This window comes from Acipenser ruthenus, chromosome 33, assembly GCF_902713425.1.
Source record: "Acipenser ruthenus chromosome 33, fAciRut3.2 maternal haplotype, whole genome shotgun sequence".
NCBI lineage: Eukaryota > Metazoa > Chordata > Actinopteri > Acipenseriformes > Acipenseridae > Acipenser > Acipenser ruthenus.
The window spans coordinates 970,760-998,009 of record NC_081221.1 but is presented as its reverse complement, the minus strand read 5'-3'; the positions used below and the strand labels follow the sequence as shown (position 1 = coordinate 998,009).

At 42.3% G+C, this 27,250-nt stretch overlaps 2 protein-coding genes across 8 annotated transcripts; one reads left to right on the top strand and one right to left on the bottom strand.

Moving 5' to 3' along the window:
• Positions 1-455: 455 nt before the first annotated feature.
• Positions 456-17,591, top strand: LOC117433495 (endoplasmic reticulum membrane sensor NFE2L1-like). 4 transcript variants are annotated; one of them, XM_059006761.1, is made up of 7 exons: positions 456-693; positions 4,098-5,194; positions 11,944-12,171; positions 12,377-12,466; positions 12,668-12,829; positions 13,248-14,608; positions 14,735-17,591. In XM_059006761.1, the coding sequence occupies exons 2-7, from the start codon at positions 4,625-4,627 to the stop codon at positions 14,736-14,738; spliced, it is 2,415 nt and encodes an 804-aa protein (XP_058862744.1). In that variant the 5' UTR covers positions 456-693; positions 4,098-4,624; the 3' UTR covers positions 14,739-17,591. The 4 variants fall into 4 exon arrangements, with proteins under 4 accessions (XP_058862744.1, XP_058862743.1, XP_058862747.1 ...); XM_059006760.1 differs by having other exon boundaries at positions 13,248-17,591; XM_059006764.1 differs by lacking the exon at positions 456-693 and adding an exon at positions 1,134-1,497 and having other exon boundaries at positions 13,248-17,591.
• A 2,877-nt stretch (positions 17,592-20,468) lies between these two features.
• Positions 20,469-27,243, bottom strand: LOC117433402 (chromobox protein homolog 1). Of its 4 annotated transcripts, none has more exons than XM_059006538.1 (6): positions 26,952-27,243; positions 25,522-25,619; positions 24,798-24,975; positions 24,226-24,406; positions 23,506-23,600; positions 20,469-22,890 (listed from the first exon to the last, which is right to left on the bottom strand). In XM_059006538.1, the coding sequence occupies exons 2-6, from the start codon at positions 25,571-25,573 to the stop codon at positions 22,746-22,748; spliced, it is 651 nt and encodes a 216-aa protein (XP_058862521.1). In that variant the 5' UTR covers positions 25,574-25,619; positions 26,952-27,243; the 3' UTR covers positions 20,469-22,745. The 4 variants fall into 4 exon arrangements, with proteins under 4 accessions (XP_058862521.1, XP_033911517.1, XP_058862522.1 ...); XM_034055626.3 differs by having other exon boundaries at positions 26,999-27,243; XM_059006539.1 differs by having other exon boundaries at positions 27,076-27,243.
• Between the last annotated feature and the right edge of the window lie 7 nt (positions 27,244-27,250).

Sequence of the window (27,250 nt, the reverse complement as noted above, 5' to 3'; positions counted from 1 at the left end):
TCTCTGTGTCTGTATGCCTGCCTGTGTCTCTCTCTCTATCTATCTGTCTCTCTGTCTCTCTCTCTCTCGCACTTTGTTTTCCAGTCTGTTTTCACTTTTAAAAGGAGTTTCACTTTTTTTTTTCTTTTGTTTTACCCTGCCACCACATTGTAGATTGACTTCCTGTGCAGCACGTGTTAGGCTCCCACCTGACTTGTTGTTTCATATGGTTATTTATTTAAACTTGGACCCTTATATCACTCGCTGACTGACTGCACTTTGGAACCCCTTGGAATGAACATTCTATTCTGAAGTCATCATGACCTCATCCTCCGGAACGTCTCTTTTGAAAGGCATGTTTCAAGGCTGCTGAAGGAGGACTGGTAGACCGAAACGTCCTGATATGAGCATTGAATGGCCCTTTAAGACAGCTGCATTAAAAACGGTAGCTGATCAAATACGTTTTGTGCCTTGCTAAATCACCAGCTGCCAGGAGAGGCGGGGAATCAGAACTGACGCTATGACGTCACCTAACTAGTGCGCTCTGGAATATTCCACGCCTGCGCACTGCGTGAGTCCACGTGCTGTTGCGGACCGAGGTATTCTGCAATGGGAGAGGGGGGGGGATCTGACAAAACAACGTTACAGTTTAATGAAAACTAGCCACAAAACGGAGTCCATTCAGTACCGTAAATACTCGACCTTCTGCAGTCTGTGAGTATCAAAACGTTATATATATATTTTTATTAAGTTTTTTTTTTATTTTATTTTCACGTGTCGCTCCGTAAACAAAACCCGCCGACGACATTTTTTTTTTCATTAACTGGAACATGATGTACTAAGTATTAATTATATATTGCGCAATGTGTTCGTTTTTTATTTTTATATGATACATAAAAAAAAAAAAAATGGTTTGTAAAATAAAATCGTTTTATACAAAGTTAAACACTTATCTTTGCTACCCGGCGTGGGACCCTCCCTTCCCCACCCGGTAGAAAAACCCCACCCCTGTTTCAAGTTCATTGGTTGTTTGGCGTCAGAAGGCGGCCGCCCACCCGCTATCCTGGACTCTGATTGGCTGGTGGGCGCTATCCGCCTCCGTGGCGCCACTTGTTGCTAGCCTGGTTGTCAAGCTGAGACTATATAAAGGACAGGAAAATGATGTCACGAGTGGGCGGAGTTAGTAAACAGTGGCGCCATCTGGAGCCCGTCCAGCACTTTAACATCGCAACGCTTTTAACGTATTCACGCTCGCCCTGGCAACATGTTTCTTGACACAATACAGCATGAATTCGCATAAATAACAGGCAGTCACTTTATATCAACCATATAAAGTATATACCGGTATACCCTTGCGCTGCAAGGCAGCATCGCCGCAATGTATTCAGTACTGAGTGGGCTCCACAAATGGCGCCTGTAATTGAGCACCGAACTGCATCACGGGATTGACTGTCCTATCCTGCTTTAATATCGTCATAGCAACGAGGCCGGCGCGACCCTTCCTTGGTTTGTTGTCAGGTTAGTTTTTTTTTTTTGGGGGGGGGGGGGTAAACAACAAGCCGTCCAGGACTGAAGAGCGAACAGGACCGAAACAATACGACGTCACTGTGGGGGTGGACCAAGCTGCTTGGCTAGCCTCTATATATAACGCCCCCCCCCCCCCCCCCCCCCCCCCCCCCAGAGCCAAGACTATATTTCGCTTCATCAAAACATAAGCTTCACCTTCCTCCCATACGCAGGACGGGCTGTCTGTCTCTCATAGACACTGTGTATGTTTGTTATAATTTGTAGAAATATAATATTTTATTTATGATGCGCCTTTGATTAACGTAATATGAATCTAAGGACTTTTTTTTAAAGTAAATAATAAATCTAAAGGCATCTCCTTTTTTTTAGTGTTCCGTTATTGGGCGCATTCGTTTTTTTTTTTTTCCTGAGTGGATGATACAAGAGATACCCTAGGAAGTTAAGAACTAGTGAGAACTAAATCAGGTATTATAAATATTATTATTATTATTATTATTATTATTACTATTATTATTATTATTATTATTATTAATAATAATAACACAAAAGGCAACGATTGATTTGCTTGCTGTATTGTACTGACTGAGTTTCAGATCACGCCCTTCTCGGAAGCGTTGAAATCCAGTGCCTTTAATGTAATTTCAGTACAAAAAAGAAAAAAGTGCTCCGTAAATGTGAAACCTGTCACGTTGCAGTTTTGGTTGTGTTTAGTCTTAGAGTTTAGAAAACATCGGGACAAAACCATACTACTGATTTTCAGACGTAGACGTGGGATTCGATTTTAACAAATGTTAGGATTTAATTTATTTATTGTGTTTTGAGTTGAGTGAGAGATCGGAGGCTTGTTTTACAACTATAATAACATTGTCGTGGTTTGTCAATTTTGAAGGCGTTTTAAAATAAAAACACCGCTTTTACAGTGAAAATAACTAAACAAGAGTTTAATTCATGCCTTTTTTTTTGTCAGACCGGTACACACCTGCAGTGGTGATGTGAGTTAATCAATAATCCTGAACTGTAATAAAATCGTTAAACGCAAAGGCAGGCAGCGCTTTTGATAAGATTGCATTGTTACTGCAAACTGAGTCTGACCACGTGGTGATTTTAATAATTACACAGTAATGGTAAGCAACCAAACCGTACACGCCATCGCCCACAGCGAATTAACGAGCATTTTGACATGGCGAATACTTCATCCATACTAAAAGTGCAGATCTAAGCCTGGCAAATGCGTCCGTAAAGGGTGGGAAGACCGCGCTGTTTCTCAGGAAGCTGTTAAGATTGCATCATACACTGCAAACACACTAAAAAAAAAAAATAAACACGCTTTTGCAACCGGTTTCCACAAAGTAGGTCAGGTGACACTTGCCGCTTGGTCTCCTGGGAGCGGCTTGTCTCTTTCTGTAACAGTGGGTGCGTTCACCCATGAAATGTATTTTTGCATAACCAGCATAACACATGGTTCGATTTGCAGGTTTTCAAAAACATTTTATTGTTTAAAAAAAAAAAAGCTTGCATTATTATTATTGCATACCTTCACAAAGCTTTTTTTTTTTGCTGTCTTGATCTGTAATCGTCTGATAATACTTGGTTGTTTGTAGTTGTAGTCTGGGTTCAAAACATAACAGTACTGTGAACAGACTCAGGCAGTAGATACTCAGAGGTACTGGTGAGACTGTAAATGCATAGAGGGATCCTGTGTAATAAGAACACTTTATAAATAAATAGTGATGTCTCAGGTGGCATGTGTGCTTCTCTACCTGTTTTCTTTGTCTATAAATAATCTAATGTAGCATAGCTGTGCTGTTGCAAAGTTGCAAACGGGTTTTTAAAAAGAAAAAAGTGGCCCTATTGTTTCATTTGGTTTCATCATACCTGTCGGCTGTGAACTGCGAGATTTATAACCCTCTTTTTATAACCCGGTGATAAGAAATCACTAAATAAATCACGATGAGGTGGAGAGGAACAGATTGGCAAGATATTTCATGCTCAGATATAGTGCGCTAGTGCTCATGGGTTTAGTCAGTGGATCGTTGGAAAGGCTAGGGGGATTTTCAGGACTCTCTCATCTGATCCTGCACTGCAGAATGGCAAAAGGCCAGCCTGTGAAACACAGCCCCAGTTGTTAAGTTTGTATTGCAGGAAAGCGTGGCATGCTATTAAATTCAACAGCTGTGTTAAAAAAAAAAAAAAAAAAAAGCTTAAAAGTGTTAAGTTGTTGTTAAAGAATATTTTTGGCTTTTTTTTTTCAAATTGTTTCATAAATAAAATAAAAACAAGTCTGTCGGCTTCTTTTTGACAACAGCTTACAACAGTTTTGTGGATATCAAATAGATTTTTTATAAACAAACAAAAAAAAAAATATATATATATAATATATAGTCATTGCATTCTCTGAGGAAAAGGTTGAGGTGAAGAGAGCAAATTGTACATTTATTAAACATAGACCCATTGTGCAAAAGGACTAAATGTCTAAGACATTGGCACCCATGTCTCTGCTTTTAAAATCCTTTCTGATTTGCATTCTTGTTTAATACAGTTTTGTGTTTTCTTGTCATCCCCTTTTGTTTTTTCTTTTTTATGATTTACAGGAGTCCCGAGTCGAGCGTCGAGGAACAGATCTGATTTTGGGTCCTCGAGCTCCGCGATTTGCATTACGACTGGCTTGTTTCTCAGTGCTGCAGCCCACAGGAGAAGCCTCTCTGAGCTGGAGGAAAGCAGGCTGACTTTGCGAGGCAGGAGCAGCAGTTCGTTTTCTGTTTGATTCCTTCTACTCTGAAAAAAAAACAACCCAAAACAAAGCATTGAGAGAGGAGAGGAGAGGAGGAGGAGGAGGAGGAGGAGGAGGAGGAGGAGGAGGAGGGGGTGTACCTCCCTCTTGAATGTTTTATAAGAGAGAGAGGTCGAAAAAAATAACAGCATTTTATTTAAGAATCTATAACATCATCCCATCTCCCCCCTAACCCCAAGACCTAAAGAAGAGAACAAACTACTGACTTTTTTTTAAATATATATTTCTCAAATTTTATAATAAAGAAAAAAATCTCAGGAGCAGAGAGACACTTTTTTTTTTTTTTTTAAACATATATTGTTTATTAACCCAATTCTCATTAAGACCATGCTTTACTTGAAGAAGAACTTGACGGAGGGTCTGATTCAATTCGCCATCCTGCTCAGCCTGATCGGGGTGAGGGTCGACGTGGACACCTACCTGAGCTCCCAGCTTCCCCCGCTGCGCGAGATCTTCCTGGGCCCCAGCTCCGCCTACACCCAGACCCAGTTCCACAACCTCCGCAACACGCTGGACGGCTATGGCCTCCACCCCAAGAGCGTGGACCTAGACTACTACTTCACCGCCCGCCGACTGCTCAACGAGGTGCGCTCCCTGGACAGGCTGCAGGTTCCCAGCACGGAGCTCAGCGCCTGGCTGGCTTACCGGGACACAGAGGGCCCCGTGGTCTCCAGCCCGCAGTCCGGCAGCAGCAGCTCCGGCATTGCCCTGGAGAATGCCAGCGGCGGGCTGGAGGAGATGGGCAACCTGGAGAGTTCGGCAGTGAGGGGCAACGGGACCCTCGACCAGGGCTACGGCCAGGAGCCTGAGGAGAACCTGGGGGCTGTGGCTCCAGAAGACAGCAGCGAACTCCACAACGATGACGGCGACAGCAGCAGCAACAACCTGACTAAAGAGGTACGCAGCACATCAAGTCTGTTTAATATTGAAATGATCAGGAGCCAGGTGTTTGAGCAGGGTTAGAAACACACTAGCCCTGCTGCTGCTGCTGCTGCACCCAGTCATGGGGTTCAGAACTGCCTTCAATTAAGTCTAGTATTATTATTATTATTATTATTATTATTATTATTATTATTATTATTATTATTATTATTATTAATATTGAAATGATCAGGAGCCAGGAGTTTGAGCAGGGTTAGAAACTCACGCTAGCCTTGCTGCTGCACCCAGTCCTGGGTTTCATGACCTGTCTAATGCAGGGATGGAAATAAGACTCCAATTCCATAGCAGTTTGAGCCGTTCCTGTTTTTACTGTGAGTTTTTAATAAGACCCACCTGAGCTCGTTACCGATAGACTCGAGCTAATTGTACTTTGTACTTTCATAACTGCTGTTATCTGTATACTGATATCCTGTAATGTGATATTTTATAATGCGATACCTTGTACTGTGATACTTTGTACTGTGATTTCTTGTAACAATTGTAAGTCGCCCTGGATAAGGGCGTCGGCTAAGAAATAAATAATAATACTAATACTAATCAAACCTGTATTAAAACGTGGACTGCAGTGTGCAGTAAGAGTCTCATTTCCATCCCTGTAATGTCCTTCACATATTTCTTCATTCTCTTTACTCGTGATGACTTAGACACGATAGTAAAAAATCAGGGTCACTGCAATAATAGCAATCCTAACTGGGAGGGTGTTTTGTAACAAACTGACTTACCAGTGCCTTAAGGGCTCATGCCAGGTTTGCATTTATTACTCAAACCCACAAACATCTCGTCAAACAAGTTTTATTTCATTTAATTTTCTGTTAAATTAACAATGTCTTTTTTTTTTTGTGAACCGTTACACCCTAGCTGACCGCACAGGAGCTCGGAGACAATGTCAATAGAAGTCTTGATGACCCAGTGTTTTTTCAAAGCTTTCTGTCGGCTTTCCTGTTTTTAAATCTAGACTGGGGCCAGAAGTATTGTTCTTTCTGAGTCTTGAGTTCTGTGAAATGCTTTTGAACGGTTTTGCATGAACCTCCGCATCACAGGGGATTTCTGAAAAAAAAAAAAAATCATTATTGTATTTGAATGTTGGCACAAATAGTTGAAACTTTTCCGGCGGTGGGCTTTTAACAAGTCTAGCCTCGTCTGCGTTGTGCAATTTATTATCAAAGCGGCACGTGCAGCAACAAGAAAACAATAAATAAATAAATCAGGACTGCATAGTAGACGGGAGGGAGGGTATTCTGAAAACAGGAATGCTCGTCGCATCCTGATCCACTTCTGTCAACAGTCTAGACTGCAATTCATCTCTGAAAAGCAGGCTGTAGTAAGAGGCTCGTCGAGGCTATGTTTTGTACTTGCATGGTCTATATGCTGCAGACACGCTCGCAGAGTCTGGTTTTTGTGGTGCTTTCTTGTTGGCAGACGGAATATCGAAGCTTCTGATAAGGTTTCAGGTTTAGCTTTTTGCTTCTGCTTTCAACCAGTGCAGACTTTTCACACAAAAAAAAACAAAACAAGATCTGCAGCAGTAAAGAACAGCATTGCATACTGCACCCATACAGCACACCCATTGCTACTGTTTTTATATAAAAAAAAAAAGACGGTGCTTTTCCAGGTTTCACTTTTACAGTAATATAATCCTTCCTTGCTGTTGATAGAAAAGACTAGAACTGTTTCCCAGAATGCATTTCCAGCCAGCAAACTTGATGACCTAGCAACAGGTAGTGTTTTGCGGAGGGAGGGAGGGAGTGAGTGGTACTGTTGCTGGGCCTCTTAGCTGTGTGTGGGTGTGGGTGTGGGTGTGGGTGTGTGCGTGAGAACCATTGCTCCAGATTTCATAGAGATGAAGCAGCCTCTCAGCAGGCTGGGTTGTGTTTGCTGTTTTTCAGCCTGAAGCTGGTCCTGATCTCCAGCTGTCATGTCAGAGTCTCATCTCTGACAGCAGCCTACCCTTTCCTCCTCGTTCTTTAACCCCAGCATAACAAGCAGCATGTTGAATTCAGTGCCAAGATATTGTTATTTATTCTTTGTTAATTTTATTTATGTATTTTTTATTTTAATCCCCACCCCCACTAGTCATACAGCTTAATTTAGCCATTACACCTACCCCACTCTCTCATTCTAATTGGATCTCTTGTGTTTTTTTTTGTTTGTTTGTTTTGTTTTTTACAGTAATGCTACCTTAACAATTTTGCAGAAATTTTCAACACAGTCCCCTGGGTTCCCAACTAGGTTGCCCTGCACAGAGATCAGGGCACAATGTCTGTGTTTGTATGCAGTAGGTCATGCATATTCAATATTTACAGACATGCACAACACTATGGTGGTTACATGAGCCTAACATGCGCTCTTCTTGTTGCATAGCAGTCCACTGACCCTGACCTGTTCCACTGACCCTGAATAGCGCACACTCCGCACCTTAGCTATCTGGAGCACAAACCAGGCTGATCTTAATCGGTTTAGCACCAGTACAAAACTGGGTCTGGTTTCCAGTTCGTGCCTCTCTGTCCATCTTGTGTCCCTCCGAGACATGTTCAGTCACAACATGTCGGGCTGCAGATTTCTGGCATACTCAAAATTAACGCATGTCTCTTTGCTGTCTGTCCGTATGCATGCACACCGACCTTGTTATTTGCCCTCGAAGTGTCATTGAAAGCATATGCTGTTGATTAATGGGAGGTGTTGTGCAACACGCCCAGGCTGTCCAGGCAGGCTCTGGCAGTGAGAGCCCAGCACACGTGGGGAAAGCGATCCTTAATTCTAGACATGCCGTTACAGTACAGAGTCGGGAACGCTGCTGGGGAATTTTGTTTGTGTAACTGGAAACTTGATCCGGGTCGCCGGGTGATAAACACCCTTCATGTTCTCCCTCGGCCACAGGTTCAAGTAAGGAAGCCACTCTCGTAGCCGCATATAGAAGGACTACCTGTCTGTCTGCAGTGACCACAGCCTTGCTTTTTAAGCCCCTGTGCTTCAGTGCATTACACGCATCTGTGGAAACCTGGAGAGCTGTATCCTGTGCTGTGAAGAACATGTTGCCTGCCATTCTCTCTCTCTCTCTCTCTCTCTCTGCATAAAGAGCCTACAGATCTACTGACACACAGTCCATTACACCTTTACAAGGAGCTGGGCAGCCAGCCTCGTGAGGTGCATTGATGTGTCCCCGGCAGGGCTGGGGCTTCACCATCAGAGCTCCCAGTGCATGAGAGACAAAACTGCTGTTCAGGTGTCGGGGGGGGGGGGGTATCTCGCAAAACTGGAAACAAACCACAGGGATGGAAGTAAGACTCCCATTGCATAGCAGTTTGATCCATTCCTGGTTTTACTATGAGTTTTAATAAGACACACACCTGAGCTTGTTATCTGCACACACTCTGGTTACTCAAGTGCGGAGTAAAACCTGGAATGGGTGAAACTGCTATGCAGTAGGAGAGTCATTTCCACCCCTGAACCTTGTCGGTATGTGTATATTTTAAGTCCTCATTATATAGTGTGGCTGTTACTTTTTCGTTTTGTACCTTTTGAAAGGTGTTTTTTTTTTTTTTTTTTTGTAACTAAAACACTTTGAAATGGGCCATGTGGACTATATTAAATGATGGCTGTCTATATTGAACACTCTGGGAGTTCAGAAGTGGGTAGAAATGAGAGAGCTTGGTGTAGACTTCATCAGCGCGTCGCTGTGTGAAGCTGTTGAACCAGCACCAGCGTCCCTGGGTGGGTGCGTGCGTGTCTCAGCTTGGCCAGCTCTCCACAGTATTAGTGTCATGAGAGTGATTCACAGCGGCACTGTTCTTATGAGTCACTTTGTTTAATCACAGTTCAAGTTGTCGGGCTGGAATACAGAGTCCCTTCTGTAAACGGAGTAGAGGCTTGGCCTCACCCCTGGAGAAAGTCCCAGAGCGCCCTGGTGCTTTTTTTTTTTATTATATAAATAATAAATCGTTGCTTAGTTGCTGTGGATACACTGGCTCCAGCACCCATACCACCCAGTCTAACAGTTTGAATGTAACCAGTTGTTCACATCGCCCCAGCACTAGTTCACTTGAGTATTTTGTAAGCACCAGAAGGCAGAAGCCAGGACGTTGTGGATTTAAATGTAAATACTTACACTTATATATGTGTACCTATATATTTCACACATTCCTCCTTGCTCTCATCCCTGGTATGGCGCAGCCACAGTGACTCCCAGTCTCATACCTTTTTCCCACTGCAGGGATGGCAATAAGACTCATATTGCATAGCAGTTTAACCCATTCCAGGTTTTACTATGAGCTTGATTTGCCGCAGAGTACAGATGAGGAGCTCAAGTGTGGTTTAAATGGAAAAGCCCCTGTCTGCAGCTCAGCTACGCTTTCCTCCTGCCCTGTGCGAAGGGCACAGCCAGAGAGAGCTTATTTATACCGCTGGGATTAGTAAACTCAATTAGGAGATTCGTCTGCTCTGCGTCTAAGCGGCAGACAGGCATACAGACGGACACATTCTGTTGTTGCTGCTGCGGCTTAATGAGATTCCTAAATCGGATTCTTTCCAGTCACATGACTTTCAGTAACCCCCCCCCCTTTTTTTTCTTTCTTCCTTTCAGTCAACAATAAAGGGCTGAGTGTAATAATTTGAGTTTGGTACTCCTGTGAGCGCCTTGCGGTGGTAATCCAAGGCTGAAAGCTGTCCTGGACTCTTGCCAGGCAGCTTCCGAGCTGGGGATTGGAAAATGCCTGCAGTGGACAATGCAGGTAGAAAGGGAAGAGAGAGAGAGAGATGGAGGGACCAGGGATGGAAATATGACTCCCGCTGCATAGCAGTTTGATCCATTCCTGGATTTACTACAAGTTTATTACAGCACACACCCCAAGCTTGTTCCCTGTACATTGCGGCCAATCAAGCTTGTAATTACAGTGCAACACAATAGATGACTTTGTATTAAAAAATAATATACAACTTACTGAAAATATCGAGCAAGGGACAGCAATAGCGTGGTGGATTTTGGCAGCGGCGAGATTGTTTTAGTACGCTGGATGCTTGTGGAGGGAAGTTGTAAGGGCAGAGGGAACAAAACAGAGAAAAAAAAAAAAAAAAACCCTAGTTTGGAAAGGGGAATTGGCTTGGCTTCGGAGTTGGGATGCATTTCCTGGGAGCTGGGATGCTGTTTGCCGCTCCCTCTTGGCTCGTTCTTGCCTGGTATCGTTGAGTTCAGGAGCAAGGGGAGTGACGACACTCAGGGAGACGCCGGAGATGAGAAAGGTAACGCCTGCCTGGGAGATCTGAGTTAACATCTCGCTTGCCAGACAGCGCCTGTTTCACTCCGGGGTGGGGGGGTGCTTGCTGTGCCCAAGCAGCAGAGCTTGGCAGGCTAAGTGGTTAGAGCCAGTTGCAAACGAAACAAAAAAAAAAAAATAATTTCAGGACCTGGAGGTTGAATAACTGGTAATAACAACATGATACAATTGTACAGCCCGATGTGCAGATCAGCATGGTACCACTGGGTGATGCAAGCAGGAGCAACACAAAGGCAGCCATAGAGAGGTCTGTGAATCAGAACTGGACACGCTGAGATTGTGCAAATGCAGCGTGCCGTCAGGTGCGTTTATCAACACTCAGCGTGGTACTGTCGCTTCTCTGGGGCCAAAAAACGAAAATGAAATGCTAGATCTGGCTGTCGAACGTTCTTTTTATTTGTGTTTTAAATGCTCTGTGGAGTCAAACTTGAAGGGAAGAGACTGAGATGTGCAGTGTGTGACTCAAAGCAGTCAGCTGAGACCTCTGGGACCCTGCCAAAAAACTATCTGGGGGGGGGGGGGGGTTAGGTGCTATTTTTAGCTTCATTCCTTCAGTAAGGACACATCACACAAATTGGGTCTGATTTGCTAAGCCTGTCTCCCCCAGTCCCCAGTGTAAATATATGCACCCTTTAATTTAAACCTAACCTCCATCCTTGCTAACTCTTTTTTTTTTATTTCTTGGTGGCCCATATTAGGCATATTATTGAAATGGCCAGGGGTTAGGAATTTGAGTTAGGACCCCTTGTAAACCTCCTCTGAACTGATTTGCACTTTCAGTATAGCAGCCTGATCAAGTATTTTGTGAGTCGTTCATGCAGCTGTAGCAAAAGAAATGGTTTAGTTAACAGAGCTCTGATTTCTCAAAACTCCTGGCTCCTGAGCATTTAAATAGTAATATACTTTATTGAGGTCAGTTCTGATAACCCAGGACTGGGTTCAGGGATAGTGTGAATTTCTTAATCTAATTCATCTGTTGCAAGTTTATGTTTCATGTGCAAGTTCAAATTAACGTTATAAATGGCATCTCCCGTGTTCTGTAATAGTTCATTAAACAAAACCGAAGTTACAAAAGGGACTCCTGCCAAAAAAGTTTTTCATCACCTAGAATTTTAGGATTGAGACATAAAAAAAAACAAAAAAAAAACACAATTTGAACATAATTTAACATCATGTAATCAAAGAACAAAATGATATTGCACACGTCTGCCAGTTTTTTGTTAAGTATATGGAAAACTACAAAGCGCTGTGCAATTCAATATGTTAACCTAACATTATTCAGCAGGTTACATTCGACTTTCTGAAACCTATTGAGTTAATTCTATAGGGTGGTGATGCAAAACTTTTGGCCAGCGCTGTATTGCAGAGCACTGGTGTTTTCTGGTTTTACAATTCTAACGGGAAGGGGGCGGGGTTTGTGTTTTGTGCTGCTAGGATATCGATCTGATTGACATCCTGTGGCGGCAGGACATTGACCTGGGCGCGGGGCGAGAGGTGTTCGACTACAGCAGCCGCCAGAAAGAGAACAAGGTGGAGAAGAGACGCAGCGAGGAGGAGGAAGAGGAGGATGATCTGACGGGAGACAGCTGGAGGAACGGCCTGAACCAGGGGCAGGGGGAGGGGCCTGTGGACGGAGAGACTGGAGAGAGCATCCCACAGCAGGTATGAGTTCAAATGTTCCAGGGATGGAAATGAGACTCCCGTTGCATAGCAGTTTAATCCACTCCTGGTTTAACAAGACCCACCTAAGCTTGTTACCTATACACACTGAGCCTAACTAGGCTAGCATGGTAAAACCGCACAAATACACAGCTGTACCCTTGTATAAGGGATACAGCAGCACTAAAAGGAACTTTTCTCCCAACAGTTGCCCAGCCTTGTGGACCAAACCTCCCCGTCTCTACAAGAGTGCCTCAGGCTGCTAGAAGCCACCTTCCCTTTTGTAGAAGAGACTGAGGTATTGAACGCTACTTTCAGAAGTTCGCAGCTCACAAAACTTTTTTAGAGGCTTATCCTCAGTTTTCAAAGCTTGGTGTAACCCTGTCATGCATAGCGACGGATACAGAAAAACTCTCTCCTACAATAATTCAATCAATCTATTATTATTATTATTATTATTATTATTTTTTTTTTTTTGGTGTTGTTGCACCATCTCTAGTTCCCAGGCTCCGTGTATCCAGAGTTGGAGGACCCCAGCGAAGAGGGACCCTCCACTTCCAGCTCCCAGGGACCCCTGCTCTCCCCCCTGCTGCCCCAGACTGACTCTCCCCTGGACCGGGAGCAGCAGTGGCAGGATATCATGGCCATCATGGATCTGCAGGTCAGAGCTGGTTTATCGGAGTGCTTTACTAGCAAGCTGCAGTTTTTTCACAGATGAGGTTACAGACTTAGGCCTGTCTGTGCACTATAAATAGACTACTGCTACAGGGATGGCAATCAGACTCCTATTGCATAGCAGTTTCACCCATTCCAGGTTTTACTACGAGCTTGATTAGCCGCAGTGTACAGGTAACAAGCTCAGGTGTGTCTTATTAAACTCCTAATAAAACCAGGAATTGATCAAACCGCTATGCAGTGGGAGTCTTATTTCCAACCCTGCAGTAGTAGCAGTGGAAGCTATTGCAGTATTAGCATTAGTCTTAGTACAATTAATAAAGAGAATAACTATTTTCATATGCGGATGTGTGTGTGTGGTCTGTAACCTTTTATTTGTACCACGTCCTTGTTCACCCTTACAGGACATGGAAATAAGTGAAGCTGCCGACCCTTCCTTCAACACCAGTAGCAGCAGCAGCGGAGTGGACACGGGGTCCCTGGCCGACTTCAGCTTCTCCACCCACACTCCCATCAACCAGGACGTGAGCCTCCACCAGGCCTCCCTGCCCAGCTGCAGCCAGGACTTCCAGGGGGGCTTCTTCAGCCCCGAGCTCGGCTCCTGCCCCATGGAGGCCGTGGGGACCGCCCCCCCCGCCACCCTGCTCCGCCTCTCCTCCAGCAACTCCAGCGACGTCGACTCCACCTTCGAGGCGACCAACCTGACAGATGTGCTCCTGCCCCCGCGGCTCAACGGCTCCTCCAACGGCACGGGGCTGCCGGACCTGCTCACCGGGCTGCTGGAGGAGGCCCTGCTGGACGAGATCAGCCTGCTGGACCTGGCCCTGGTGGAGGGGTTCAACCCAGCCCAGGCCTCTCGGCTGAGGGAAGAGTTTGATTCCGACTCGGGGCTGTCGCTGGACTCCAGCCGGAGCCCCGCCTCCCCTAGTGGCTCAGAGACCTCTTCTTCTTCGTCGTCATCGTCGTCGTCCTCTTCATCGTCGTCCTCATTCTCGGAAGAAGGGGCAGTGGGCTACAGCACGGACTCAGAGGCGGTGGATTTTGAGGAGGGGGGAGCGGTAGGGGGTTGCTACCAGCCGGAGTTCAGCAAGTTCTGCCGCATGAGCTACCAGGACCCCTCCCGGTTCAGCCACCTCCCCCAGCTGGAGCATGTGGCCCACAACCACACCTACAACCTGGCCCCGTCCCACCCAGACCTGCCCCCCGCTCCGGGAAAGAAGGGAGCGGGCAGGGAGAAGCAGCAGCAGCAGCAGCAAGACTTGCTGGACAAGCAGCAGAGCCGAGACGAGAGGAGAGCCCGGGCCATGAAGATCCCCTTCTCCAACGAGAAGATCGTCCACCTGCCCGTGGAGGAGTTCAACGAGCTGCTGTCGAAACACCGTCTCAGCGAGGCCCAGCTTGCCCTGGTCAGAGACATCCGCCGCCGCGGCAAGAACAAGATGGCAGCCCAGAACTGCCGCAAGAGGAAGCTGGACACCATCCTGAACCTGGAGCAGGGCGTGGAGGCGCTGCGCAGGGACAAGGCGCGGCTGCTGCGAGAGAAGGTGGAGTTCGTCCGCTCCCTCAGGCAGATGAAGCAGAAGATGCAGAGCCTGCACCAGGAGGTGTTCTCCAGGCTGCGGGACGAGAGTGGGAGGCCTTACCCGGCCGGAGAGTTCTCCCTGCAGTACGGCAGCGACGGCAGCGTCCTGCTCGTGCCCAGGAGGCTCCGCGACGAGCAGCAGCCGTCCAGGAAGCCGGAGAAGAAACAGAAAGACAAGAAGAAGTGAGAGCGAGATTGCTTTAAAAAAAAGAAAAAAAAAAAAAAAAAGTTTAAATATATATACACATTACAGAACAGTATGTACATTAAAAAAAAATGATAAGAATTATTCTTTTTTTTTTTTTTAAGGTAATGTGATCTGAGATTTCTTTGTGACTCTTCTTGTCCTGGGAAGAAGAAGAAAGGAAAGAGTAAACCAGATACTTTTTTTTTTTTAAAGCACAATAAGTTGGTTGCTGTAGGATTTGTGAAAAAAATAAAGTCGCGTCAAGAATTTCTAAATAAAAAGACTTGGAAGACGGACACAAAAAAAGGAAGGAACTTGCAGAAAATGAAGTCTGTATCGCATCCGACGGCTGCAGGTCAGTTTGGAAGGAGATGGAGGTTTTTTTTGAAGAAGGTGGATATAGAAAAAAGGACTGGTTCAAGTTAAGAGTCATGCTCCAAACGTGGAGAAACAATGCTCACCCATTTTGGATGCATTAGGTTAAACACACACACACACACACACACGTAGAAACACACACAAATCCAGTCCAGTTCAGAAAGAAAGATAATTCTGACTTGGAATATTGACGTTTTAAGGAATCCCTTTGAAGGAGAAGCTTCGAGGGGGGGCAGGGTATGTCAGAGCAGGTCCGGGCTGTGTTGGTGGAAATGGGTGTGACTTTACAGTGGAGGTTTTGAGAAAGCACAAAAAAAAAAAGAATTTTTTTTTTTTTTTATTTACCAAAGTTGTCATGCAGTTTCCATCTTCTCATTTTATTTTTTTCCCCACCTTCGTCACCTAATTTCGATTTTAAAAAAAACCTTTTGAACAACTTTTAGTTTAAAAGTTCTTTTTTTAAAGAATGAAAAAATGATGCGATGGTGTAGATTGAACTAAAGGCGGGTCTTTTGTCCTGCATCGGGAAGGGAGGTGCATTCGTTAGGGCAAGTGGAATAGAGTTACCCACCTGGGGGACGGACGGACGGATGACAACTTAGTTTTGGAATAACCGAAACGTAATCAATACAGTTTCTGGAATGTGGCCGAAGTGAGGAATCCCTGTCTGGCGAAGGAGGGACTGTTGCTAAACCTGCTGTTGTATATTTGTGCATAATTTCATATATACGCAGTACACAGGGCTTGGCTACAGTGCATGCAGCACACACTGGCTGTTGGAGTGTATGGTTAAAGCAGTTTGCAGATCACTGCACAGGTCCCATACACCAGAAGCTTGCAGCTTCAAGCTCAGCAACCGTGCATGTAGTCCAGTGTGTGCAATTAATAAATGTGTTGTTACTGAGGTCTCCCAACCCCAGTATACCGGTGTACCATTAGATTGTAAAACATTAATCTGCAGTGTCCCTCTCCCCGGCTCAACTGGGCAGATGTTCGTAAGAGGTGTTTTTGTTTTTTATAACTTGCTGCATGTGGGGACAGGGGGAACATTATCATTATTATTATTATTATCATTATTATTATTATTATTATTATTGGTTTGTCTTTTTTTGTTTGTTTTGTATAGCTGGAAAAAAATTGATTATTATTATTATTATTTTATTTTTTTATTTTTTTTGAGGCTGATACCACTTATTTAAATATTGGACAAAATAAAATTCAAATGCAGGGAAACTTAACGAACCCCAGTTATCCGAACACCTCTGTTATCTGAATACCACGGTTATCCGAACAGCCCCTTGTCAACCTGCCCTGTGTTCTTCTGCCCTGTTTGCAAAGAAGATATGCAGACCAGCCCTCAATCTTGTATCTACAGAACAGCACAGTGCTGTAGGTTATATACTTACAGGCAAAAGGGTGAATTGTATCTGTTTAGGAGGTTTATTGATTGGAATTGTACAAAAATCTCAGTGTCATAATTTGATTATCAGAACAATTGGTTTGGAGAATAGAAGTTTTACTGTATAGTTTTCCCCCGAATTTACACCATTGTTTGAAATTATTATTATTATTGTTGTTATTATTATTATTATTATTATACAAACAACATCAACAAAAATGCCTTAAGACAGCAGACTTAAAACCAATAGACTTGGCTGTTTTTAGGTTGCAGAAAAAACATTTTTTGATTTTTGGACATGGACAGTATGAAAGCTGACCCCACGGTAGCTCTGTCTAGGATTGCCTTTGCAGTAGGTTTGAATCATTCAGGTGAACTTTAATTCACATGTCAACTAAATAACCAAGTTACTTGGAATAAGAAGGTGCTTGCTGTGTACAAAATAGGGGTCATACACTTAGTGCGATGAGTAAACCCAAAATATAGCACTTCAGGGTAGTTCACTAGTTTTACTTGTATTTACAAATGTGTTACACATGTATTTTAAAACATGTAAGACCGCATCTAATTTTGTAGCAATTTAAGCAGGAACCCCCCGCCAAAACTTACAACTATCCATGGACAAATAACATTAAAGACAGATTTTAATTTTTGTTCAGGAAAAATTGTCGTTTTGATTCAATCATAAAAAAAGAGAATATAGTATTTTGGGTTGCAGTTAATTTTTCACAAAATGAATTGGATTAACACTGGAATTAAAGACCAGTTTTTTTTTTGGTTTTTTCACTGTAACAAATGTATTTCATTACAGTACTTGAAAAGTTAGACAATTATATACAAGGTTTTTTTTTTTTGTTTGCTTTTAAAAAAAAATAGATACACTGGGATAAATAAATAAAATCAAAAGCACTTTTTAAAATTACTTTTTTTATGTTGCTTTTAAAGTATACATATCGAAATATATTAAAAAAAACACGCCCTCCCCGTTTTGTTATGTAAATATTTGTATGTTTTGTTTGTTTAAAATGTACCGTTTTTATTCCTTCTGTTTGTATAGATACCATAGTGTGATGTAATATTTTTTTTTGTTCCCTTTTTAGGTTTTTTATTTTGGTTGTATTTTTTTTTTTTTTTTGAATGTTTGCTGGCAATCTGGGATTGTTGTTTTACTGAAATAATAAAATATGTTTTTATTTTCAACAGGGGACTGGGCTGTTTGTGTGTGTGTGTGTGTGGTTAAAGAAACAGGCTTGTAACCAGAAGGTCCCCGGTTCAAATCCCACCTCAGCCACTGACTCATTGTGTGACCCTGAGCAAGTCACTTCACCTCCTTGTGCTCCGTCTTTCGGGTGAGACGTAGTTGTAAGTGACTCTGCAGCTGCTGCATAGTTCACACACCCTAGTCTCTGTAAGTCGCCTTGGATAAAGGCGTCTGCTAAATAAACAAATAATATATATATAAATATATAATATAAAAAAATGAGTGTATATCTATCTATCTAAATATATAATTAACCACTGCAATCCCACTCCTGTGTGGTGATAATTTTGTTTAAATAAACCATCGCAGGTTTATACTATCTGTACGGTGAATTTTATCATATGGTTTGTTACTTTCGATTAATAGAAATGAATGACTATGTTAATTTAGCCAAATAAAAGCAGTCAGACAGACTACCTTCCACGACTCTCCCGAATTATATATCGCAGTATAATAACACTATGTAACACAATTTTTGTTCCTGGGTAGTAAGTGTTATTTCCTAATTGCTTATGCCTCAAAAGTATAGAAAATGGCTATTATTCCCCACAAACTTTGCTTTTGTGACCAGGACAGTGATATTTTGAAATTTACCTATTTCCAATGAGAAAACGGGCGAATTTGTGTCTTTTCGTTCACATAAAGTCAGAAAAAAACAACATATGAATCCAAATTAACATGTATTTATACTAAAGTAATACAAAAATGACTACAAAAGATTTAGAAGTGAGTAGTTTTTCGAGATTTACGATTATACTGTAAATCACTTTCACGAATCAGCCCCCAAATGTAGTCTCCCATCATGTTCTCGTTATACTGTCCTTGGTAGCAGCGTTCAAAGTCTTTGAGGGACATCCTACAGCCCATTGTGCCGTAGTTCTTCACCAGATTCTCAACCAGCTCCACATAGTTTTCGCCCTTGTGATTGCCCAGGATGCCCCGAACCACTGCGACAAAGCTGTTCCAAGCCGCTTTCTCCTTACTAGTGAGCTTCTTGGGGAATTCATTGCGCTCCAGGATCATCTTTATCTATGGTCCGATGAAGACATCGGCTTTGACCTTTGCCTCAGACAGCTTAGGGAAGAAGTCTTGAAGGTACTTGAAGGCTGCCGACTCCTTATCTAGAGCTCTGACAAATTGTTTCATAAGGCCCAATTTGATGTGCAGTGGTGGCATCAGCACCTTCCGGGGGTCCACCAGTGGCTCCCACTTGACGTTGTTCCTCCCCACAGAGAACTCGGTCCGCTGTGGCCAGTCCCGCCTGTGGTAGTGCACCTTGGTGCCCCTGCTGTCCCAAAGGCAAAGATAGCAGGGAAACTTAGTAAAACCGCCTTAGAGACCCATCAGGAATGCCAGCATTTTGAAGTCTCCTATGACCTTGATGCCATCTCAGAAAAATGCAGATATGTATCCACTTAGGCAGCTGGAACTAAACTGAACTGGTGGGCTTAAGGCCCCTGTATTTATACTACTATTTATATTACTAGAAAGTTCTAGAAGTTACTCCAAGTTTACTCAGCACTGAATCTATCTGGAATGTCCTGGAAAATAGGTAAATTTCAAAATATCACTGTCCTGGTCACAAAAGCAAAGTTTGTGGGGAATAATAGCCATTTTCTATACTTTTGAGGCATAAGCAATTAGGAAATAACACTTACTACCCAGGAACAAAAAAAAAAAAAAAAAAAAAAATAATAATTGTTACACGGTGTAATTAGATCAGGTGTCGCTGTTTTTAGTGTCTGATGGGTGAAACTGACGCCGGGTCGAGAGAGTTGTTTTTCTCCATTTTCATTTATATTATTATTTGTATTTCACCGGTAACCGGTTGTTTTGGAGCAGAAAGTGAACCCGCAAATATATCGCAAAACGGTCAACTGACACGGAAGACCGAAGAGAAAAACACCCACCCGGGTGGCGGGAGCTGTGATGCTGAACGGCGGTACGTTTACAAATTCAGCCCGCGGCGTGCGTAGTGCGGTAAGGCCTACTCCCAGAGTAAGATAAGTTTGTTCGTTTCCTGTTTAAAAACTAAATATAAAGCCGTACATGCACACAGAGAAAGTGCAAGTCGGGGTCCTGGGTGCAAGTTACTCCACAGTGTGGTACCTGTCGCTGCTCAGCATGTGTGCTGCAGTATCTGAGGTAATTACACTCGGCTGTAATAAATCATTTAGTTTAAAATGTGATTGAGTAATGTTGCAAGGCGGACCAAAAGCGACCTCCCTGTAACTAAGTGATATTATTAATTACAAAAAAACTATACAGCTGTATGACCAAAAAAAGTGTGATTTTATATATAATCTCTCACACACACTATCGTACAAATGCTTGCAAACCCGCATTTTAATCAGCTGTGTGTCGGCAGAACTTTCCAGAATTATCCGTGTGGCGGGTCGGGGTACTGCAGGTGAAATCCAGCGAGCCCGAATGACGTTTCTGTGAAGTGATGATGCCCAGGTACCAAAAGAGAATTTTGCTATGAACATTTTGTGTGTTTTGTCCATAGTTTTCGAATATATTTCAACTATTTCACCCATTCCTGGTTTTACAAGGAGTTTAATAATAAGACGCATCTGAGCTTGTTCCTCACACACGAATCAAGTTTGTATTAAAACGTGGGCTGGATGGAACGGTTATGCAATAGGAATCTTTATCGCCATCCCTGGGATAAAATATTAAGGAAAAAAAAAAAAAGCTACAATTTGAAAGTGTTATTCAGAAACAAAAAAACTGTCACTGCAGAAAAAGGTACCGTTAGACCCAAATGTGTATATTTAAAGAAAAGTGTTTTTTTTTTCCAAAGAACAGACAAGTATTTTTTTTTTTATAAATTCACTATTTACTAAAACATTTAACAAAGTACATGCACATATGAGCAACAATGAAAGTATGAAGCTTGTGTACACGATTGAGGATTTTTAGCAATTTCTTCTTTCTTGCCTTACATTTTTCTTATTTTTTTTAAATGTTGCTAATAATACATCATGCAACACCTGGACAAAAACAACTATGGTTCAGTTTGCAACTACAGAAATGCGTTTCAAATGTAAAGCGATCACCTTTTACGGCATTCTCCGTACATACAGTATGCTGTGGCTTTTGCCAGCGTCACCCTTTGCATATTTTGCAGCCCAAAGAGTCTAATCTGTTAAAAGTTTTTAGAAAATCTTAGGAGCTTAAGTTGGTTTGTACAATCTCACAACTGTTGAAAAAGCAGTAGATAGTTAGCCCCTTTTAGGGTAATTCAGATATAGACAAACCTCTGCCACATGATTATAGGGTTACAAGAATGTTACTGTAGTTTCGTTTAGCATTACCTGGGGTTGCAGGAGTAAGTATTAAAGAATAATTTTATACAGCGGGAGACTAGGCGCAAGCCAGCATACTGTATAGTGCGGTCAATGAGTTATTTGCCAATGTTTTTATTTTTAAAATGCATAGTTTTCATAAACAGTAAAGTTGATACAGAAAATAAAAGCATACTACTGTACCACTACATAGGGAAAGTATTTCATTTTATAAAACAAAAACATGACACTATACTTAAAGCAATGTTTTTTGTTTTTTTTTTGGACAAAAGTCAAAATCTTTTTTTTTTTTTTTTTTTTTTTTTTTTTTAAAGTTAATTGTATTTTAAATCTGTTCAATAAAAACATACAAAGTTTTCCCCACTCAAGTAGTCTTTCCGGTCTTTGACTTAATGAAAGTATGGAAAAAAAAAAAAAAAAAGAGTAGGTATTATCCTTAAATTCCATTTCCCATTCCTCATCAATTCCAAAATATTGATCAGAACTGCAAATTGGCAGGATTCTGTTTAAATAGGTATCTCACAGTGGCGACAAATTACTTCAATTGAAGTCACTGTCTGTTAGTCAATTCAATTGGCTTCAGTTAAACAATGATCTCAATAATCTGCAAAATTGCAATTCTGTCGCAGTAATATGAATTGGGCAGATTTTAAAAAGGAGTTGAAAAATCCACAGTATCCCTTCCATGTTAATACTGAGTTACAGCCAGCGATAACACCTGGCACGAAAAGCATTGAGACGAAGCAAGACGGGTCCCAGATCCCTTTTTAATCCAATCCAGTTCCTTTTTACGAGAAAGGCTTGATGGATCAAACCGGTACAACTTGTCAAACACACGCGTGTAATGTGCATGCGTTTTTGCTCAATAAATCCTGTGTGGTAAAAAAAAAAAAAAAAAAGATTTCAAATGGATTGGAAAGGGAACAGGAATTGATTTATTTTTTTAAAAGGAATTGGAATTAAAAAACATATTGACCCCTTCCTTGGTGTATGGTAGTATAGATTACAAGGGTACCATTTCTAATCACAATGATTGGTTTTCCTCTTACTTTAAGAGGTCCATTCATTTAATACTCGCCACCTTGCATGATAACCGAAAATAAATGCATTTAAAAATATATATATATATACACATACAGAACAGAATTGCCAGTATCTTAAAAGGTTTAAACCTGTTTCACTTTGCAAACACACACTTTGATATCGTACATAGAAAAAAAGTTTCTGTCTGCTTTGACTAACAGAATCCCAGACCTATTATATTTCAATTGCTTGGGGTTTTTAAGTTCGTAATTTTAATGTTTCGTTTATTTTAAAAAAAAAAAAAAACTTAACATCCAAATCATTCAAACCTGCACCTTTAAACTTGGGCGTAGACCCCTCCTAACCCCGCCACGCCGATCAGTTTAACATAAAAGGGATACTGCAATTGTTTTTTGATTTTCAAACTGTTCACTATGCATTTTGTACAAATGAACAACCTTCTCTGTGTTTAAAAATAAAAAAATAAAAAATAAACACACCACTGTCCATCTCAAGGCTGGAAATAATACTCCCGATTGCATAGCAGTTTGATCCTTTCCTCGTTTTATTTTATTAAGACAGCACACCTGAGCTTGTTACCTATACATGACGATGGTGGTGGTGGTGGTGTTGGTGTTGGGGGGGTGTCTAATCAAGCTCGTAGTAAAACCTGGGCAGAGGTGAAACTGCTACGCAATCGAGAGTCTTATTGCCAGCCCTGCTGTCGAAAGCAGTAAAGGAGGAATTCGGCGCCCCTCTGGTTAGTTCTTGTCCTCTTTCTTCTCCTCTTCCTCCGATGCGTAGGAGTGCCACGTGAGCCGTTCCTCGTAGAACGAGATGACCACCTGTGGACACTTCAGATTGGCCTCCTTGGCGGGGACCAGGTCAGCCTCATCTGAGTTTTTCCTGCAGGTTGTATTATTGGTTTTAAAATACTGCAAAACGGGAACTACCAGCGGCAACTGCACTGTGCGGATGTCTCACGAGGGAAATGTTTTAAAAGCAACAAATGTTTACCAGTGTAATCAACACACAGTTTGGTGTGCTAAATCTTACAGATTTTTAATAAAAGCAAAATTAGTTTTTCTTGCCAGTAAACATTTCATGTTTTACAGTAAATAAATAACACACACACACACACACACGATTCAGAGAACCTTTTTGTAGGCAAGGATGATAATCAGACTCCCATTGCACCTGCATTTCACCCATTCCAGGTTTGAATACAAGCTTGATTGGCCACAGTGCGGCAGATTAAACGAGTAGTAAAACCAGGAATGGATCAAACTGCTATGCAGCGGGAGTCTTATTGCCATCTCTGACAACCAAACAAACTATTTATTTCTAATTTAGACACAAAAAAAAAAAAAAATCCCTGCCTCCCTCCCCACCCCCCCCACCCCCCCACCAATAGTGCAGGCGAACACAGGGACCGAGCTGGATTAAAAAAAAAATAATAATAATGAAATAAAAAATAAAGTGTTGAAAATGATTATCCACTGCGAGTCCTGGCACACTCACCACTTCATCAGAAACATGAGCTCCCCGCTGGAATCTGTTGCTCCAATTATTCTTTCGGGTTCCAAATTCCTGGCAAACCCTCTGGGTTTTTCGGCCTGGAACAGCAAGACAGACAGACAGACAGACAGACAGTCACTAAAGGGGGCCTGCTAAATCACTTAGCCAAGCGACATCAAAATAAATAAAACCGTGTCAAAATTGCAGGGATGGAAATAAGACTCCTGTTGCATAGCAGTTTCACCCAATCCAGGTTTTACTATGGGCTTGATTAGGCAAACCAACTCAAGTGTGTTTGATTTGAACACCTAGTAAAAACCAGGAGTGGATCAAACTGCTATGCAGTGGAAGTCTTATTTCCATCCCTGAACTGAATATGAATGGTTGGGCAGGTTTACTTGAGAGCATTTGGTCATTGAACTTACTAAGTTTTATTTTAGCACGTATTCATTTCTCAATGTTGAGTGTTTAATAGTCACAGGGAGTGTGCGCAGAGACACACGGATTCATCCGGTACGCATGTATAACCAGGCGGAGGCTGGGCGCAACCCAGCGACCCCCCCCCCCGCAAGCGAGCATCTTAACCACACGTGGTTCCGGAGCTTTGAACCTCAGCTCACCGACCGGGGGGGGGACGGGTCAGAATCCGCAAGGGCTGGGCATCACACCGCAACGCCGCCGGTTACACCTGCAAGCAAGCTGTGCAGCAGCAGGCGCCCCCACCTCCTCTTTCTTTTTCTTTGGTTTGCTCTCCTCTCCGACGGTCTCCGTGTCAGACTCCGCTTTCCTCTTGCCCCCCGTCTCCGTCTTGTCGGCCTCTGTCGCTGTCTTCTGGGACTGCAGGAACTCCGCGATCAGATCCGGGCAGTCCAGGTTCTCCTCTGGCTCCCATGTGTTGTCCTCGCTGAAGAAAACAACAACAACAAAAACAAAATAAATAAATAAATAAATAAAATAAAATAAAATCGCTCGGCTCAGGCAGGGCTGGGGAAAGCAAAACCGTTTCAGGAGGCGAGTGAAATAGTTAACAGTAGTGAAGTGGAGGGATTGATAGTGCTGCATGAGCGGACTATTCCGTTACTTGGGTCCAGCTCTCCGGAGAGGGTCGTTGGTGTCGATCGGGGCTGACGTTACTGTCCAGTGAAGAAACAGCGGCTTGGGTTTGTGATGATCGCTGCTTTTCTTAGACGCCGGAGATCAGCAGTCCACACAAACCCAAGCAGCTGTTTCTTCACACCCTTCCAGCACAGGCATACATTGCACACATGTAGCATTTATTTAATGAAGCTGCTTACTCGGAGAACCCTTTCCACTTGAGGAGATATTCCACCTTGCCCTTGGCCACCCGGCGGTCCAGCACCTTCTCCACCACGTACTCCTCCTCTTCCTCCTCCAGCACCTGCTCCATCTTCTTCTTGCTCTGCTTCTTTCCTAGAGACCCCGCCAGCTTGGAGTCGGTCTGCGGTGATGGCGCTGCAGGGGTTAAAACAAAACGTCAGAAACGCCCTGTCCAGAACCACACCCTTCACACAGGCTTTATGGAGGGCCTTGTCATTTTTTTATTGACCGGAAATTAAGATTTCCCCCCCACCCTTAAAATACTGGAAAAAATATTAATTAAATACAAACATGTCACAAAAGCTAAAATCAATACCCAGCTGCGTTTTCTTTTCCCCAGAAACATTTTAAAAACACAGAAAACAAAGAATAACACAGTAGTTTCATGATATTGCTTTTAACTAAATAATAATGTTCTACAGCATAATAGGTTGTATTCATCATCCAAGTTAGTTGTAATGTTAGTTATTTTAACGCATTAATATTTGCGTGCCTTTTTTTTTTGTAAAAAAAACAAACAAAAAAAAAACACAGGAGTGCAAATGAATGTCAGCGCTCACATTTTATTGTCTTATGTTTATAATAAACCACACCCCCAAAACCTCCCCCATACCCCAACCAAATTCAGAAAAAACAAAACAGCAGTTCACATTTGCATAAAAGAAACGTGTCTTTGGTGACCTTTAGCAGTGGCTGCCTCGCTAGTGGCAGTGGTAGCTGAAGGCTCACTCATACTCGCTTGTGGAAAGTCTCTAGAACAGCCTGCCTGGTTTCTTGCGCTAGACAGAGTGGAAAGTAGGGGTGTTAACAAGTTTAGGAGCTGAAGCCATTCGTTAAACGGTCTGGATTCAGCATAACCGTTTAAACTTCGCTACACAACATGCATGCACTGCCAGCACTGAGGTTATCTAGTAGAGCGTACACAGGGACATAGCGAGAGGTCACTTACTGTACAAAGTAATGCAGTCCTAAATGTACACCTCATCATCGCCTCTGTTCGCAAGATATTACAGTACAGTATGCAAAGTCTAGCTACTGCAGAAGCAGCAGTTTGACACAAACATTTTGTTTTTTTTTAAATCAGCCAATGATCCAAAACGTTTTAGACCTGATCTCAAACATGCCCTATTTTTTGTGCCCGTTGTGTGTGTTTATACAGTAATATTATAACATACATTCTTTTAAATGGTACATGCAGCACATAATGTTTGACACTAAACAGCAACGTTTGGAAATAAGACTCCTATTGCATAGCGGTTTCAAAACGGAAGCGTGTGACCTGCTAGGGTCACAAACACACTGCGATACAAAAAGAATTATCATAAGCCACAACAAATAAAAAATAAATCGATTGTTTAAAAACATCTAAAAAAAATACTGCTTTTAGATTATTATTATTATTATTATTATAAAAATAAATAAAAGCTAAAAACACACAATAGCGTTGAGAAAAAAAAGCTTGAGAGATCCTGCTAGTTCTAGTCCCATGCTAGTAACAGGCCACGACAAATGCATTGCGATATTGACTTTAAAAAAAAAAAAAAAAAAAAAAAACAACAATGCAGAATGGTAAAACAAAACAAGCCGTTATAAAGAAATGAAATGCATGAGTTCACGTGATTGTTGTAAATAATAATAATTCATTCGCGTTTTACATGATTGAATCTATAAATGCGCGTGAATGATGCTAGCAACGTGGAGAGATCAACATTGACAGCCACAAGAGACCCAATTTACATTCCCCTCTATCTTAAAAGACCCTAGACCTGCCCAACACGGCTTTACTTAAAAAAAATAATAATAATAATAATAATATTAAGAATATCTGGGGTATACCGCTGCTGTAATCTGTAGTATATATTGTATATATATATATATATATATATAATACCTATGCATTTCTAACGGGGTACGGTTGTAAATTTTCCCTTCTAGGATCCATGTTGTTTCCGCTGTACCCACAAACAAAACACGCCACATTTAATAATATAACAGACATGAAAACTTCATAATGCACCCTCCCAATATGCATCTGAAACATATAAGACTCTAAAATATGCATTTTAAATCGGGACTGGCGGTCATGCTCTTTGTATGGCAATTCTGCACACCTGATTTTTGGAACACGATTTTCTCCACGGTGAAAAAGCACACATACCTCCAAACGCGCGTCGCGCTCCCAGCAACGTACACAGAAACGGGCTTCACCGCTTAATTTGTTTACGTTTTACTCACTCTTTTTAATATAGCTCTTTGGTGTCTTGCCGATTTAAATTTGATATATATAGATATATTTTATCTCTCTCCGCGAAACAAAAGGCACAAGACTGTGTGTCGTCCACACCGCCACCGAAACCCGCGCACTGCGCAAGCGCCTGGGCGGGTTGACAGGCAAAGCACGCTGGGAATT